Source organism: Bombus fervidus, chromosome 16, assembly GCF_041682495.2.
Source record: "Bombus fervidus isolate BK054 chromosome 16, iyBomFerv1, whole genome shotgun sequence".
In the NCBI taxonomy this organism is placed as follows: domain Eukaryota; kingdom Metazoa; phylum Arthropoda; class Insecta; order Hymenoptera; family Apidae; genus Bombus; species Bombus fervidus.
The window spans coordinates 7,904,699-7,921,085 of NC_091532.1; the positions used below are offsets into that span (position 1 = coordinate 7,904,699).

General features: G+C 37.2%; 1 protein-coding gene across 7 annotated transcripts in view; it reads left to right on the plus strand.

Annotated features, from left to right (window-relative positions):
- Positions 1-16,387, plus strand: part of Nachra3 (nicotinic acetylcholine receptor alpha3 subunit) — a 99,690-nt gene that overhangs the window by 72,380 nt on the left and 10,923 nt on the right. For all 7 annotated transcript variants that reach the window (XR_011802073.1, XM_072019627.1, XM_072019628.1 and 4 more), the window contains 4 exons: positions 4,411-4,528; positions 11,369-11,508; positions 12,009-12,053; positions 16,180-16,289. Coding sequence is in view for 6 of the 7 variants with exons in the window: in XM_072019627.1 (XP_071875728.1) it covers positions 4,477-4,528; positions 11,369-11,508; positions 12,009-12,053; positions 16,180-16,289 (347 nt within the window). In the remaining variant the exon portion in view is untranslated. The remainder of the gene's footprint in view (positions 1-4,410; positions 4,529-11,368; positions 11,509-12,008; positions 12,054-16,179; positions 16,290-16,387) is intronic.

The following is a 16,387-nucleotide window of genomic DNA, read 5'->3' on the forward strand; positions in this document are numbered from 1 at the left end:
CCATGTTCTATCATAGATATAGGATTTAAAAAAGCACGTTTGTACTTTAAGGTAGGTCTCCATCGCAAGTTGCTCTCGATAATATTTCTCGCAAGTGGACACTGCCTTGAAAGTGACTATCCGATCCGATCCGATCCGATAGCGGCTTGGATAGTCGCTCTCGGCTATCTCTCAGTGCAGTATCCATTCGCGAGAGATACTATCGAGAGCGATAGTTTTACTCTCAAATGGACATCTTCTTTTGAAGCACTATAAATCTGGAATTACTTCGAAAGTTTTATTTCGAGAAAAAATTACAAACTAAATTAAGTTAAATTCGATATGACAATTCTATTCACATGCTCGTCACTGTATATTTATCAGAATAATAGTAACGGGAAAGGAAGTTTTTAACGTGGTACGTATTACGAGCGTCCTGTAATAAAATAAATAAATCCTTTGTATGATGGTAGCGGACTTAATAGACAGAAGCTGTAAACTTTTGCCACAGCAGAGAAACCACTCACAGGTAAAGATTACAACCGTTAACGGTAGTGCTACGTGTCCTTTGCAACTAGCCACTTTTAGTTACTTTATGGGGATCATTTCGCAACGAACAATTACCATCAACGGCTTTCGTCGGACAAACAGAGAATTCCCAGCGGTTTTCAACATAAAGTGAACACAAGCTTAACAGCTCGTAACCATAATCGCCTCCCATAACGAAAGGATTAAACGGAACGAGCAGATCCACGCGCACAAGCCTCATATTCCACTGTTGTTTTTCTTCGCCGTGCTAGATTACCCTCTAGTATTAAAAGTCCGAATCCGTACAAAACTGCGAGTAGAAATAATATGCAGTCCGGGAGAAACTATCCAGAAATTAAGGTCGCAATATCTGCATTAAAGAAACGTTTCTCGGACGGAGAAACGCGGCCGTTCGCGTTTATCGCGCGAAAGAAGATCAAAGAAGACGATTACGTGCACGCGAAGATGAAATCTATCCTGCTTTTTAACATACGCGAACGAATCGTCCATGTTTCGTTCTGATTCCAACGAAAATCTCTGCTATGCAGATCCCTTTCTGTCTTTCGTTTCTAGGGAGAACGTAACAAAGTTCGTCAAATGCAGGAAAATAAATAGAAATAGACGTCCAAGTCTTGTTCACAGCCTTAAGAACTATTTCATTTTCTTATCTCATTCCATTGGTACAATTTCTTACACCATGATGTTCTTTGTTCTTGTTATAGCAGGACACTACAGCGATCGGTTAAAACTCTTATAATGTTCACAGTCTTTAAACATTTAAACAAAGAAGATTACATCGTAAGAAAGTCTACTTAACCAAAAAAGGAACATTTTCAATATAGAGCAATTATTATTTTTGCACAAACCTACTAAAAATAAGGTACTATTCGATCCTAGATCGACATCAATCACATCCCCTATAAGATTCGATCACTATTAACAACTACCAACAAAGGACAAAAAGTATACTTTATTACTTTCCTAGATACCTAACCGAGAAAATATGCTATCAAATTTATATCCATCTGTATCGATAAATCGTATTTTTTAAAAAGCGACCCATTATCGACAAATATCCAGATGCAATAAAGAATCGTCGATATCTATATAAATAAGAATCGATCATTATCGTCACGCAAGTTTACCAAGAAATGAAAGAAAAGTAAAAAAACTATTCAATTGTTACGATATCAGCCAACTCTACCGAAAGGATTAATAATTACCAAGGTGTAACAATACGATCTGGAAATGCAATGTTACATAAGTGAATATGAGCGGGAAAAAATGTGTAGGCTCGGTGGGCAACAAATTCAGTAGCAGAACTCTCTGCGATTCACCTTGTACCGTATTGGCGCTATAGCAGTCTGCGGCCGTGCAGAACGCACCGAGCTGCAGCCGCAGTTCTGCGGTCCACGTGGCGCGGAACGATGCGGTAGCTTGGAACGGATCGGGCGAACCGATTACCGATTACGTGCCCGTTCGTTCGCGAATTTTACCGCCACTGGAAATCGATTACTATTCTTTTCTCTTTCATTTTTCGAACGAAATTCGTGATGTAGAAATTGAAGATATCTCGAAGATGACTGACCTAGAAGCAGTTCGTTTGTGCTTGTTAACATAGCAGCGATTTCACGTAGTAGATATATACCTTTTTGGATATTTACGCGAATTGGGAATTACCGATACGATACTGTATTATATTATCTTGTAAATTATTATATTATCAGAAACGAGAGTTATATGTTTGGGGTAGATTTTATCAGCACGTATATCTAGCTGACTATGCGTATTTGCATACGCGTTCGTTATATTTATTGGGATATTGGGAGTTTTATTTCAAAAATTATTTTATTTGATTTTGTATATTATTTTATTTATATTATACGTCCAATATTGAAGCGGTGAAATAACAAATTTATGATGAAATAATTAGAGAATATGAGCGACTGGAAACGTACAATTTGTACTGAATGTCCTAAAAATGTTCTAATATTTTTAATCGACAAATCGGTAAAGTGGCGATCATATAAATAGAGATAATCTTTGTATTAAATTCAACTTAATTTGATAAAGCTTAGTCGTATCTAGTTCAGTGTGATCATAGTAATCATTATTGGAAATAAGAACTTAATAGTTATTCTGCGTTTACAGTGTTTCAAACTGCAAATGTATTTTTAAATTCTACATTATTAGAAAAAATAAAAATAATATTTTCCATAATGGAATTATCAAATAACTTGACAAGCATTTCCCAATTACACATACATATGTATATGCTCGTCACCGTGCAATCTTGTCATTTACCTGTAACGCATTAAAAGTTTAACGGTTTACAATATTTTCGAAATTCCAAATTATAGAAAACATTTGTTACACAATACACATTACGCGAACGATGAACATTCTCCGCAAAGAAAACTCCAGTTTACTCCATGTTTTACGTGGCTTTTATTCCCTCCACCTAATAAATATTCTAATACGATCCGCAACAGCGAACAACGTGGATGAACACTCGAAAGACAATTTCAATCTCTATCTTTCAGCGGTATAAAATCATTTTTCATTTTACGATCGACTTGAATTCTTCGATCGCGTTCTCGCGTTCCCGCATAGATACGAGCTGGTTTTCTTCAACGTTTCAACCGGATACATCACTTTTGCATTCTTCCTTTCCTCCTTTCTTGCTTGCTTCCTTCCTACCATGCACATTCGATCGAGAAAAATCCACAAAAATCCGGGTCTCGAGATTTCCAGTTCAGTTTTAAAGTTTCGACGGGAATGTACAACGGTTGGCAGCCCTGGGGGAGGAGAGAAGCTGCTTATGTATCCGAGTTGCAGATTCAACGATATTTCAAGAGATACGCCATCGCGTTTCCGCTCGCCTAACTAAGAGAGATTTACGAGATCCGACGCGAAAATTTCAGCTAGGAATCCGAAATCACGTAATCACCAGTCTTATGACCAGCATAAATTCCTGCAGGAAAATTGGAATAAACGTACTTGCTAAAAACATCGGCTCAACCTGTCAGCTAACTCGTTTCTTTCCTTAATTGGAATTCGTCGTAGTATAAATAATCGATAAAGACGAGTTATTTAATCTTGATTCAGTATGGAGTAATATATCTTTAATAGAGGTATTACGACGTGTTGTAGAGAGGTTTATGGATAAATAAATTATTTCCACAAGGTATTAAATAACCCAGAATTCAATCATGTTCTCTGCTGTTTTAATTTTAAAAGACACGGAAGGACAATTACATTATTACACAGAACGATTATAGAGGATATCTTTTCGTTCGTTAAGAAACGTTTTTGTAAAAAAGAAAATATGCTGTAATACGTGTCCGCTAAAGAGAATTAAACCGACGAGAAAGAAAATTGAATCGCTCATTCGTTTGAACAAGATTAATCACTGGTACGTATATAATACGAGCACGTCACAGCAACAAAAATAGTGACAATGTTTCGCTACTATCGACATTCAGTCGATTCGTAATTCTTCCAAAATATCGCTTGTACTAAATATTCAATCGTGAATTTTTGCCATAAGATTACGCAAAAGTAACGTCACTTGAAACTTCAAATTTCTATCGAAAGTTTTCTGGTAACACACGCGAATAATATATCTCTTTTAAGCTTTGACATTTAGCATTAGAATCGCACTTGTTACTTGTACCTCGCTTCGAAATTTCAATTTTTCTAGAGATTAAGCGTAAAATGTGATTCGTAGAGAAGAAAACCGTTAAAAGAATAAACAAATTATCGGGTAAGAAAATTGATAGTGACGTATTGATTTGTGAAGTGTGGTCATAAATCGAGAGAGAACGTGTTCTGGCGCTAATTGCAAATGCTTATTCAAGGCACACGGTTGCACTCAATCGAACAACGTTCTCCCTGTTTCAGTGCTAGAACTGAAGGGTCCGGAGAGCACGAAGGCGAGAAGAAATGAGTTGGACGTGACACAATGACATGATGAAGAGCCTGGTGGGGATCATGTGGATAGTGTTGGTGCTCATATCAGGTAAGTTCAATAAATCTACCCAACAATAAGGTACTCGCGTTTCGCCATTCGCGGCTATTATGTTAGCGGACAAAGTTGAAATGGACGTTGACGTTCAGCCGCAGTTTATGGGCCCCATCGAATTGTAGAAATACGGCAGACATAAATAATTCAGTGTCTTGAAGTACAGCGTTTCTCTATTAAAATACGAAGGGGCGCGTTGTTTGTGGAAAGCGTGCGTCATCAAATGAAAATTTCAGATTTTATCGAACAATCGGAGCTTATACATACCAAACTGTAGATTTCAGATATCAAAAATTACAAGCTTCGAAGAATTCGAACATTGGAACAGCTTCGACTTCAGATACTGAAAATTGTTAATTTCAAGTTCCAAGTTTCAATCTCAAGGCTAATAACTTCACGTTTAAACGTTCAAGATCGAAATAGCATAATTCAAAATTCAAATCTACTGTATTCGATCTGATAAGGCTACGGATCGGCCATAGAATTCGTCTAACCGGGCCACGTTATTCCATTGTGAAGTCCGGACTCTGCGAGGCGCGAAGCCTATCATCTCCAGACAATAAACCGCCAAATATAACCAGCGACGAATAACTATCGTAGGAATAAGATACGACGTCTGCTGCATATGCATCAGCCTTACTCACTTGGCTCCCATTCGCATGTAAATGCTTTACGACGCGCTAACAATGCTGACTATCAACGTCCAGTCATTTTTCCAGCGATAGTTAACGAGCGTTTTGACCGCTTCGCGAAAAAGCATGCGAATGTTTATTATATTTTTCGAAAAGGATCTACAAAATTTCTGGTGTCACGTTCGTCTTACACAAAATTCAAGTCCTTCCAGTTATCTAGTAGATAATTGAATTTGATAAGAAACAATTGAATTTTTGTGTAAACGAGTCGTAGTGTCGGTCTTTGAAAAATTTCATCGTGTTTTCCACTTGAATGTTAGCGCCGTGTCTGGTTTCATGCCGTTTCAAATTGTTCGAATCTGTTGCATCTGAACGAAATTTATATTCATCTCTGTTAAACTATTCGGCTCGTCAGGATACGCTTCTAGGGACGATTGTTCCTTCGCGTCTACGTTAGAAGTAAAGAGCATCTAACGGGAAACTGGGACAAGCTATAACTTGGGAACGATGCTAGACACGAGAAGAAAAAGTTACGAGGCGAATTAAGCGCGGTAGTTACGGCCGGTTCGAAGTTTCCGCGACGCTTGTGAGACGTGGTGCGCATGTACACAGGTGCGTAACATCGTACCCGTATAGATCCTGATACAGGCGCTTAATATGCGGTTCGTGTTGAACCAGTATTGTAATGCGGCGGTGATACAGGTGTTCGACCGATGTTCCGTTTGTGGGAATTGATGTCCTGTTCATGATCGTCGACACAGATTTCGCGTAATTAATTCGATAAGAAACAGACGAAACGTAGAATCTATTGTTTTCGCTATAGAAGATACTGGAGAATGTTAAACATCGTTGGAGTATTGAGAATCGAGAATGCGTATCGAGTTAAATTCTGTTAAATCCTCGGTATCTTGGCAAGCTATATGTAAAGTATTATCTCTGCCCGTTTGGTTGGCGATTAAATTATATTTACCTTTGTCATTGAAGAAACTAATCTTGTTCTATCTGTCTGAACAATCACATACTCATTCCACTTAACAGTGTAAGCACAGGCTGCCTGAACAAACACTATCCCATTCTACTTAGTCGGTTTACTTGGAACTTATATACCGTTTGTCTGACCACGCGTTGACTTGTACTACTTATCGAACTAGATGGGTTTCCTAATACTCGCGCGGCTAAGTGCCTATTCTTATTTCCTCGGATTTAACTGACAACTCTAGATGACTTCTAGTATTTGAACGGTTTTCAAATAAACTTACATTTGCCATGTATTAATTTCTGAAAGACCCATTATATCAAACTAGTTGAATTCCTACTAAGAATTCTCCCGCTAATCAATTTTCACGCTTCTGATAAGAACATTTTACTGCTTTCTCCGTCACTACCATTTTTGTCAGCAGTCTTTTTTATTACGCGTAAAAATGTACAAGTCGAGTCCTTTCGCAAATATTGTTCCACGTATGACGAATGTTTTCGAGTTGAATATTTATCGATAAATAAACGTTAGGTAAACGTGCTTTTTTCTTCGTTCGATTGTTGAAAGCGGATACGGAACGAGATGTCAAGTTCGGTTCGATAAGATCGTCAATGGATGATCGAAATAGAAAAAGACAAAGCACGAGACAGAAAAAAACGCACGTATGCCAAGAGGTACGATAATATGGGAATTTTATCGAACAAGAATACGAAACGTAGAGAAACCCACTTCACCGTAGCGTATCGGTAACTCGGCTCGTTTTCCTTTGTCTCGTATCGATCTCATCGTCGACTAGGAACTGCGGCGTTCTCTCGTTGAAAATCTCTGCTGGGAAAGTAGCCGGCGTTTTTTCCCCAGGAAATAAACAGCCGGATAAGTGGGTACTCGAGCCGCGGCCGAAGTATCTTTTAAACATCCACCTCGCGCAGGCCTCTATATTTCTCGATACATTCGGCCCATCGAGCAATTCCGTCTCGCGCGAAACGCAATATCGCGTCAGTAATACAGTGCTAGTTCTTATTGCTCGTCGTCTAGGCAGCAACAATTTCACGGACGTTGATTCGACGACCGATACCGGTACTTCCTTTCGTTTCGTTTCCTTTTTAGCTTCGTCCGCTCTGCTCGACGATTGCGGCGATTAAACCCGATTCCCGACATCGGAGTTGAACGAACGTGCAACTCCATTGTGGATAATCGTGCAGGCTGCTGGAGAGCTTTCGGAAGATGTTCGATCACAAATACCCAACTTCTGGTTGGTTCCGGACTGCGACCTAAATCTCTCGATGGTCTTTGGGATAGTCTGCTAACGAAACTTCATCCGCTAAACCGCTGAAGGTTGTTTCAAGATGAATAGAGTATCTGATGATCACTTGGGATTGGAGAAAGGAAGAGAGAGGAGACGAATACAACGATGTGGAGAGTGGGAAGAGAAGAAGGGAAGAAAAAGAAAAAAGAAAAAATGGTGGGAGAGATGGTGCAGAGAGATGGAAAGTAAACTATAAAAGTACAGTAAGAAATAAAAAGGAACAAAAGAAAGGAGGAAGAGACTTTTAATCGTACCTCGCGTATGGACGTTTTACACGTTTCTAAATTATAGTCAATTATATATTGTGTAACTGTTGTAGTCGCGATTGATTCCCTTGCCAACAGAAAGTAATTGTCGCATGATACATTAAATTAGTATGCAGGTATATCTTCTTAGCAAAGATTCAAGACATAAACTTACGTCTTTCTGTGCTTTAAACATCGGTATCTATATATTTACTTTAGGAAAGATCAAGTTTCGAATCGCAATAATTGACAAGCTAAAACATCGTTTTAGGATACGGTTATCGAACAGGCTTTTAAAAAACCTTCAACGAGAAACAGAAACCAGCAGAGAGATAAGAGTAATCGGTCACGACTGACACAGTCTCTCTTCCAATTGGCCAACCACCAAAGGCTTTGTGCTTCCAGTCAAAATCCCCAGCAATGTTCCAACTACTCTTCTGTCTCCGCTGTGATCGTCGGAGAGGAGAAAAACTACTGTGTCCGTCTGATTCCATTAACGTTTAAACCATAGTCAAAATCTATCTCTAAAGGGACAGAACAAATTTTTATTAATCGTCGCGCTGTCGATAACGAATGCTTCTTCGCTCCGTTTCCACGTCGTTCATGTCCGAAAGAGTCGTCGAAAAGATTGTAAAAAGCAGATTTCACTCGTCTTGCTATCGATGAAGCTTTAAAACTAACGAAATTATTATCTAGCGTTAGAGTTTTCAACGTTGAAATTATTATTTAATTATACCAGGATGCTTTAAAAGTAGGGAAAACATTATTTGGCGTCAGAGTCTTCGATATTTAAATTACTACATATTTAATTACTACCATATTACAATTTTAATTATCTTTCGAGTAACAGAAATGGAGATTTCTTTTACTATCGTATCGTTTTATCGTAGATAAAGAGTGGTAAGAATATTCCGATGTTGGAGTAGTTTTATTTGTCGCGAGCTTTTAAAACAGACGGACGATTGAAACGTTGAATTCGTTTGTGTAAGTCCGACGCAGGCCCGCGATTCATGCAGCTTGCATCCGCTTCCTCGAAAACCAAGTCGGGCACGTTCGAGGCGCACGTAATTTCCGGCTAGTTAACCGATTACTCACGAAAGATTGCGATCGAATCGATAGCCATCTGTTCGTGCTACAGGTTATCATTACATCTCTGATCCAACGTATTACGTGACGGTCGAAACTCGTGATTTCGTTCAAATGGAAACGTCATCGTGAATATATTATTTACGAATACACCGTACACGACTTCGCCGAGTTTGCAATGCTATTTTAGCCCTTAAAAGCTGTTGATTAATCACGTTATCACGTTAATCATTGTATCATGGTTGAAATTTCACCTCAGTATATTTGGTATTATATTTAGAAAATCGATAAAATCAGACAAATACAATTAAATGTTTACTATTACTTTAGATTGGGTTGGATTATTATTATCCGATATTAAATGAAAAGCCGTTGTCTGCAGTGGTTGCAAATAATATTGCGATAGTATTATATATAGTAGCGCAATATTGAAAAATAATATGAATAAAATTCGTGTAGGATGAAATTTTATCTATAATCCCTATTAAACGTCCAATTCGACAAAAACCTAACAAAAAGACGCGAAATTCTTCTATTTTATATTACTCGGGGAAGAGGATTATCCGTTTGTGTAAAAAATAATTGCTGAAAATGAAATAGTCATTTATACGAACGACGCGCGATATCTGTTACGTATGTGACACAGATTAATCGTTCGAATTTATTTCGTTGCGCTGCGCGATGTTGCGTAGATGATTTCTGATCGATTCCTTCGAGATATCGTATCAACTTCTCTCACGTTTCCTTCCAACCTACCCGCGATTCCTTCCAGGCATCTTTCAAATTTCGCAACACATTTCTCGTTTATCAGAGATATTTCCACGAATACGCTTATAGATATCACGAGCGAGTTTTTCTCTGCAAACCAGTTCAATCTTCCGCTCGTTTTCAAACATAGTATATATATATGTACGATATTTTCGGAGAAATTTCATATTTTTTTATCTTTGAGCCCTTTAAGAGCTAAATTATAGGAAAACTCGCCTTTGTTTAATCTTTTATCCATGAAATTTTGTCGAAAGATCTTTCCCGAAATGAAAGTTATATTTTTATTTCGTCATTCGCGATTTCCTAAAGAATTTTAGCCTTTTATAATACAGCGATTTAATAAATGAAATTCTTAAATAACCTGAAAGACTGTATCTCTGTGATAATAGCAAAGATACGTACGTCTATATTTAATGGTTAAACTCATAAAATCCAGCTAGTAACATCGCGGATTAATCTGCTAATATTGCAGACTTGGACCTTAAGGGATTAAAAAGATTTTAATCGCAAATTAAAAGAGCAACGTCCAAAACGAAATTTTATCGCGTTTTAAAATAAAACGAAAAAAACAACGTCTTGTCGGTGGAACACCGGTTCGTGGAATATTGTAAAACAATGCATCACGAATCACAAAGATCGTCAAACGCGTGCAAGGTGTACCGTAAATATTCTGGCACCGCTTCAAAACCGAAATTGTAGCCAGAGCTGGTCCGTATACCGTTGACGCGTATTATGAACTATCCTGGTATCGCTCCAGGGAACTCGTAAAACATCGGTAATATTATGTTCGGAAACGATAAATAACATGTACAGTGGAGAGGGGGAGAAACCTGCCAGCGAAATCTATTACAAAATTAATGGTATCATTGAACAAAGATCGCTAACGAAATCGCCGTTGGCGTCCGTTTTATCCTGTGGCTTAATCGGTCGTAATTATAATCAGTTGCAAGGATCGCGTTTAACGTATGGAATAAATACGTGATCCTACAGAATCCTCTGTATCCTCGACGCCATCGTTGTGTTCGAATATTAATTACATTGCACAGCGCGGCGTTTGAATGTAGAATCGGGACAAATATCAACAAATGCATGTAACGTGCAGTTTTCCCAAAATTTGATACGGCGGGATTCAACGTGAGTAAAAAGTCTGTTTATCAAATGTTTGTCGGTATATTCTGTATTCCCTGGATCAGTAGAAATATCTTGAATATTTATTTCTTTGTCTTACCACAGACGATGATATTTAAGTAAATAATGCCGATATCGGGAACATTCTTTCAAATTTTTCCGTAATTATCATACAAAAATAAATGGCACAATAAAGAAATGACTGTTTCATTAAAAGCTTCTTTATTACAATAAAGAAATCAGAATAGTATTGTGAAGGTCGATTATCGATACTTGCATTGCGAATGGAAATTATCTAAACAGAGATTTCGGCATCGATATAAAATTCAACGCATCGATTTTCCGCGATTAAATACCGAAACGTTTTAAATCACAGTCTCGAAAGACGCGAAAATAACAGGAACATCCAGTAGAATTGCGTGGCTTTCGCGTATTAAGCGGTCAAAATTGTTCATCCCCTTTCCACTGCTCGATCGAACTGTTCGTATCAGCCCGTTCGAAAGCCAAATTGTAGTCTGTTTGCATTTCTGCGTGAGAGATAAATCGGCCATTCTCTACAAAAAAGCGTTAAACCACTCCTAGCCTTTTATCGAAAATCTTTTGGAACTCGAGTTGCCAATGATTTTCCAATATATCGATCAGGTTGGTCTGCAATTTGTCTGTCATTTTTTATTCCTTTTCTCGATTTTGTTTCAGGATGCTCAGGAAATCCAGACGCGAAACGATTGTACGACGACCTCCTGTCGAATTACAACAAGCTGGTTCGTCCAGTGGTCAACGTCACAGACGCCCTCACCGTTAAAATCAAGCTCAAACTCTCGCAGTTGATCGATGTTGTAAGTTTCACCTTAAATTAATTGGCAAGCGAAGGTAACACGAAGTAAACGCGATAAGTCCACCTTTCACATAGTTGAGAAATAGGAAACATTTAATTAGGTTCAAAGACATAAGCATGTTAGAAACAAACGATCGGTATACTTATAAAAATATATATTTCATTACAAAGATGAAAATATCGTTTCCGAGAATTTTATTACACTGTTTTCATTAAACATTACTGTTGTCAGATAACATTATTTTTCAAAAAAAAACGCTAAGAAACTTTGAAAGAAAAGAAGGGCGTTATTCCTTGTGCGTCTTAAATGTCTTACGGTTTATATTAAACATCACTGCTATCGAATACTATTTCCATTTCTCAGAAACTGATAGAAATTTGAGAAAAAGAGAATTATTCCTTGTGCTTCTTAAACGTGTACCATTGTCATTAGACATTATACAATACTACTTAAAAACTTGAAACAAAAAAAAGAGGATCATTCTTCTTGCTTCTTTGCAGAATCTCAAAAATCAAATCATGACGACGAACCTCTGGGTCGAACAGGTACGTGTACACATTACATGCATGAGAGAGAGGAAATGATCTTTTATACTTGGTATGTCTTATAACACGTTTTGCATTTAACTAAATTCTGTCCGAAAAAGCGTAGAGTATACTTGGTTCCGGTTGCATAAGTTTCATTTCCAGTCGCAGCACCGGCCATTGTTTTGCGCGAATATATAAACGGGCATACGAATATGTGCGGATAGTCGGTAAAACGAAAATCAGCCAGAAGCTTCCACTCGAGAGTCGCAAAATAAGTCCGGTGAACCGTGCAACCCACTTTCAAACGGTAGATTACGTAAGACAGATTCGCATCCGTTTCCGTGCATCCATTTCATCCCTCCACCTTCTTCTCCCTTTTTTTATCGTTATCTTACACGAAATTAGCGATAGCAGAGAAGTTACAAGCGAACAGCGAAAAGATAATTGTTACAGACAATTGAAAAGAAGAATTTAGGTGATTAAAAAGAATAATTTCTAAAAGGTGATCCGTTCTACAATGATTATTTGGTTACTACAAAGTAATTAAATTTCTAGAAATTGTATTGTTCTTGCAATTGTTTCTTAGCTATATAATAATGTATGTTTTTTTATTTTATAATTCTAACACTATATTTTATATTTTCAGTACAATAAATACGAAATAAACACGAGATAGAAAGTAAAAGAAACCAACCATATGAAAATATGATCTTTCATTAAACAGATGTGTTGAAAATGTGTTAGTAGAAAAAATACATTAGCTGTATCCGTCTATCACACGAACATGAGCGTTATGTAGTTAAATCAAGCCACAAAATACTGACGATGAAACGTGGAAAATATTGAAAATCACAAAAGTAATCAGAAGACAAATGTTATCGTTTGATCGGCAATTTTATAATACAAAACGTGAAATCGATCCATGGTGTTTGCCTTGGCTTTCACGCTCGTCCATTTTTGACGCTCAATTTCTCTTAATTGAATCCGCGATCGCCTCGATGAATCGTATTCGATCGCGGCTGATGGGATACGCGGTACTTGCGGGCCATTAATCTGTTAGACAGCGTCACCAGGTAACGACCGTAAGTACATAAAGACGAGAACCGATATATAATCAGATCAAATATTGATGGTTCGCTGGGACTCTGTGCTCCCGCATATATTAATGGAGCTTCGGCCACGTGTAACAAACGCTCGAACGAAAAGAGAGAGGCTTCCGTCGAATTTCGTTTGTTTGCCTATCAGTTGACCTTCGAACCGCTGTTTCCACCATCGATTTAATCGGTAAGAGCTTGAAATTCTAACGTAAAGGTACTTCGAGTATTACCATGGGAATTACGTCCGTGAAATTTATACTCGGCGGCTTGCATCTTCGAGCACTTCGTCTTTACCAAATCTTTCATGATTCTAATCACTATGAGATTCTGTATTTACTATTTGACTGATATTCACGCAAATCCGAATATTTCTAAATATAATGTACAAATTGAAACTTAGATAGAAATTGTTTTACCTGTGAACTATCGTAAAGGGTAATGTACTTTGGGTATTTTCTATATTTTTGCGTATTATGTGCATTCATCAACGACAAAAAGTATGATCATTTTTTGTTAGATCGTAATCTCCAGCGTCAGAATCGACTGTATTTGCTTTAACAGCTTATGGCTCGTCATTAAATGGCCAAGAAGTGATACGTATCAAGAGAAATAGCACTGGGATAGAATGGAGTATTTATCTGTCGATAATGTCTATACATATGATGTTTCTCCATATGACACAAGCATTTAGAGGCTTAGGTAACTTACGGAGAATAGACAAGCTGAAAAGATTTAACGTTCTGTCTAGGAAACGTTGTAGAATGTGTAGCTTGAGGAATTAAGTGGTATCAAATAATATAGGTCAGACATATAGTTCAGTGATCACTGATCAGACATTGGTTAAACACAGTTTCGTTCTCTGCCGCTATTCTTCGCTAATTTTATTGGATTTCTTTTCTATCGAGAAATCACACGATCATTTATCTGTTTCATTATTCGATCGTTTAATTATTTAAAAAAATTGGAAGAATGTATAAAGTAGAATAACTTTGTCGAATATTTTTTCAAATTCGTCGGTAAATGAACTACCTGCTATTTTTCATCGGTTCGTTTTATTTTTCCTTTTCCCACAGTTTTTCTCTCATAAATGAGATATCCAGAAAAGACCTCCCTTGCTTCGCGTTAATTAACATTCTGTCGCATGCTCTCTGCGATCCCCTCTGTCAATTAGCCTGACGTACAGTTCTATACAATCACTTTTTGCTTTCCTATCGTTCTCTCATTATACTTTTTCTCTCCAACGCAAAAATATACGAGACGTTTCAAACGTTGAAAACATTTCCACCTGCAAGAAATAAGTCGAGTCGTATAACATTATTCGTGTCGATCGATCGAAAAAGAATTTCATTCGTTAAACTCGAGGGATTCGGTGGAGAAATCTCTGAAATTTTCATAAGTGCGTTCAGTAATATGTAGACTGGCGATATTTATACAAATTATTAATTTTATAAACACAATTAAAGGAATTTGTTCCAGTCATAGGATGTTACAGTAAGTGCTATACTTCGGATACTTTTAATATCTTTGCGTATTATGTGCATTTTGACGCACTTAACTTTCTCGTAAGTACATAAAAGTCCACCGGTGTCTAATGATGTGTTTTAAAGTTCTTTGGCATACACGTTCCTTTATAACAGTTCAACTTTTCTAAAATTCAAATTTTTCTATTTTAATCTTGCTTTCATTTTATCGAACGAAAAGAGTTTCATAAGAATATGCTGAAGACAAAATTGAAATAAAAAATTATACGTATTAATAACCATACCTTTTTACATCTTGTTCGAACTTGAGATATTTCTTGACTTTAGAAAAATACAATTAGACGGAAAATGACAAAATTAAAGATTTCATCGTTCGTATCGTTTTTCCTTCCAACCTCTCGATTACTTACAGTATTTATAACTTTGATATTTATCATTTTGATATTCGTTTGTCGTTCGTTTTTTAAGCTTTGCATACCACTATTCTTTTTATTCTGTCACGTTCTCCCCGAGATATCCAAAACAGTGGCATACACAAGGCATACACGTGTAATCCTGGGCATTTTGCCCGGCATATATCCCATCAGCGGCGTGTTTCATCGTTCCTTTCGTTTTAATTAATTTCACCCGGGATCTGATCCGACGGAGAGGCTGACAGACGTCAAAACTGTTCAACGTCGCGAACAAAGTAAGCCTGCTGCTCGTGGCAGGCCGAGTTTCACGGAAACAATCCGTCGTGGAAAAAGCTGAAAAGAACAAACGGCCGCGCGATAATCGCACACACGAACGATACGGGAAATACAATTCTGGGGCATGCTTCCACCCTCTGCTTCATAATTTGCCCCTCGAATATTTTTAGCCCGGCGTTGCGCTTAATTTCATCAGGGCTTTCTTTTCTTTCCTTTTTCTTTTTCTTTTTTTTCTTTCTTTCCTTTCTCGTTGAATTTTATTCAACTCTATACATATGCAGAGTGTTACAAAATAATAATCCAACACTAATGGTATATGGTATTCATCGAGAGGAAAAAGAAAGGCTCGTGACTCTACAATTGATCAATGTATTTACATGAAACTTATAACTATTAATCCTGTCGGTGAGTAGTCTTTTTCTAGGCGTGATTGATAAGAGCGTGCATCGTGATAATACATACAAAAAATACATACGTATGTATATGTCGATTAAAAAACAGTAAGAAAAAATATCGTTTCTCATCGAAGGATTATTGTCGATGAGAAATCATAGTAAGGCAGATAACTCTATTTCGTATTTTACAAAAGCTGAAGTGTTAGAAGATATTTTCCATTTGCTACGTTAATACGTACTCTGAAATTCTTCAATGGTTCATTCGTTTCATTGTTTTCATTGTTATGAAAAGGAATACGAAATGATATATTACATGGACAGTATTGATTTGTAAATTTATATGAATTAAGTATACTTAGTATTTCTTTCGACGAGTACTTTAGGATTTTTTATCAGATTTCTTTAATAATTATTTCAAACATACTTTCCCCGAAAGTAGGTATATTGTTTTTATAAAATCATTGAAATGTGTCTTGTTGCAGTCATGGTACGATTACAAGTTAAAGTGGGATCCAAAGGAATATGGTGGGGTGGAGATGTTGCACGTGCCATCCGATCATATATGGAGGCCCGATATAGTTTTGTATAACAAGTAAGGACTTCTTTTCGTCACCAAGCAAATCACATTAATATCTAGTGCTACTCCTTAATGGATCTAACTTTGTAGAGGGCATAAGACATAAAAGACCA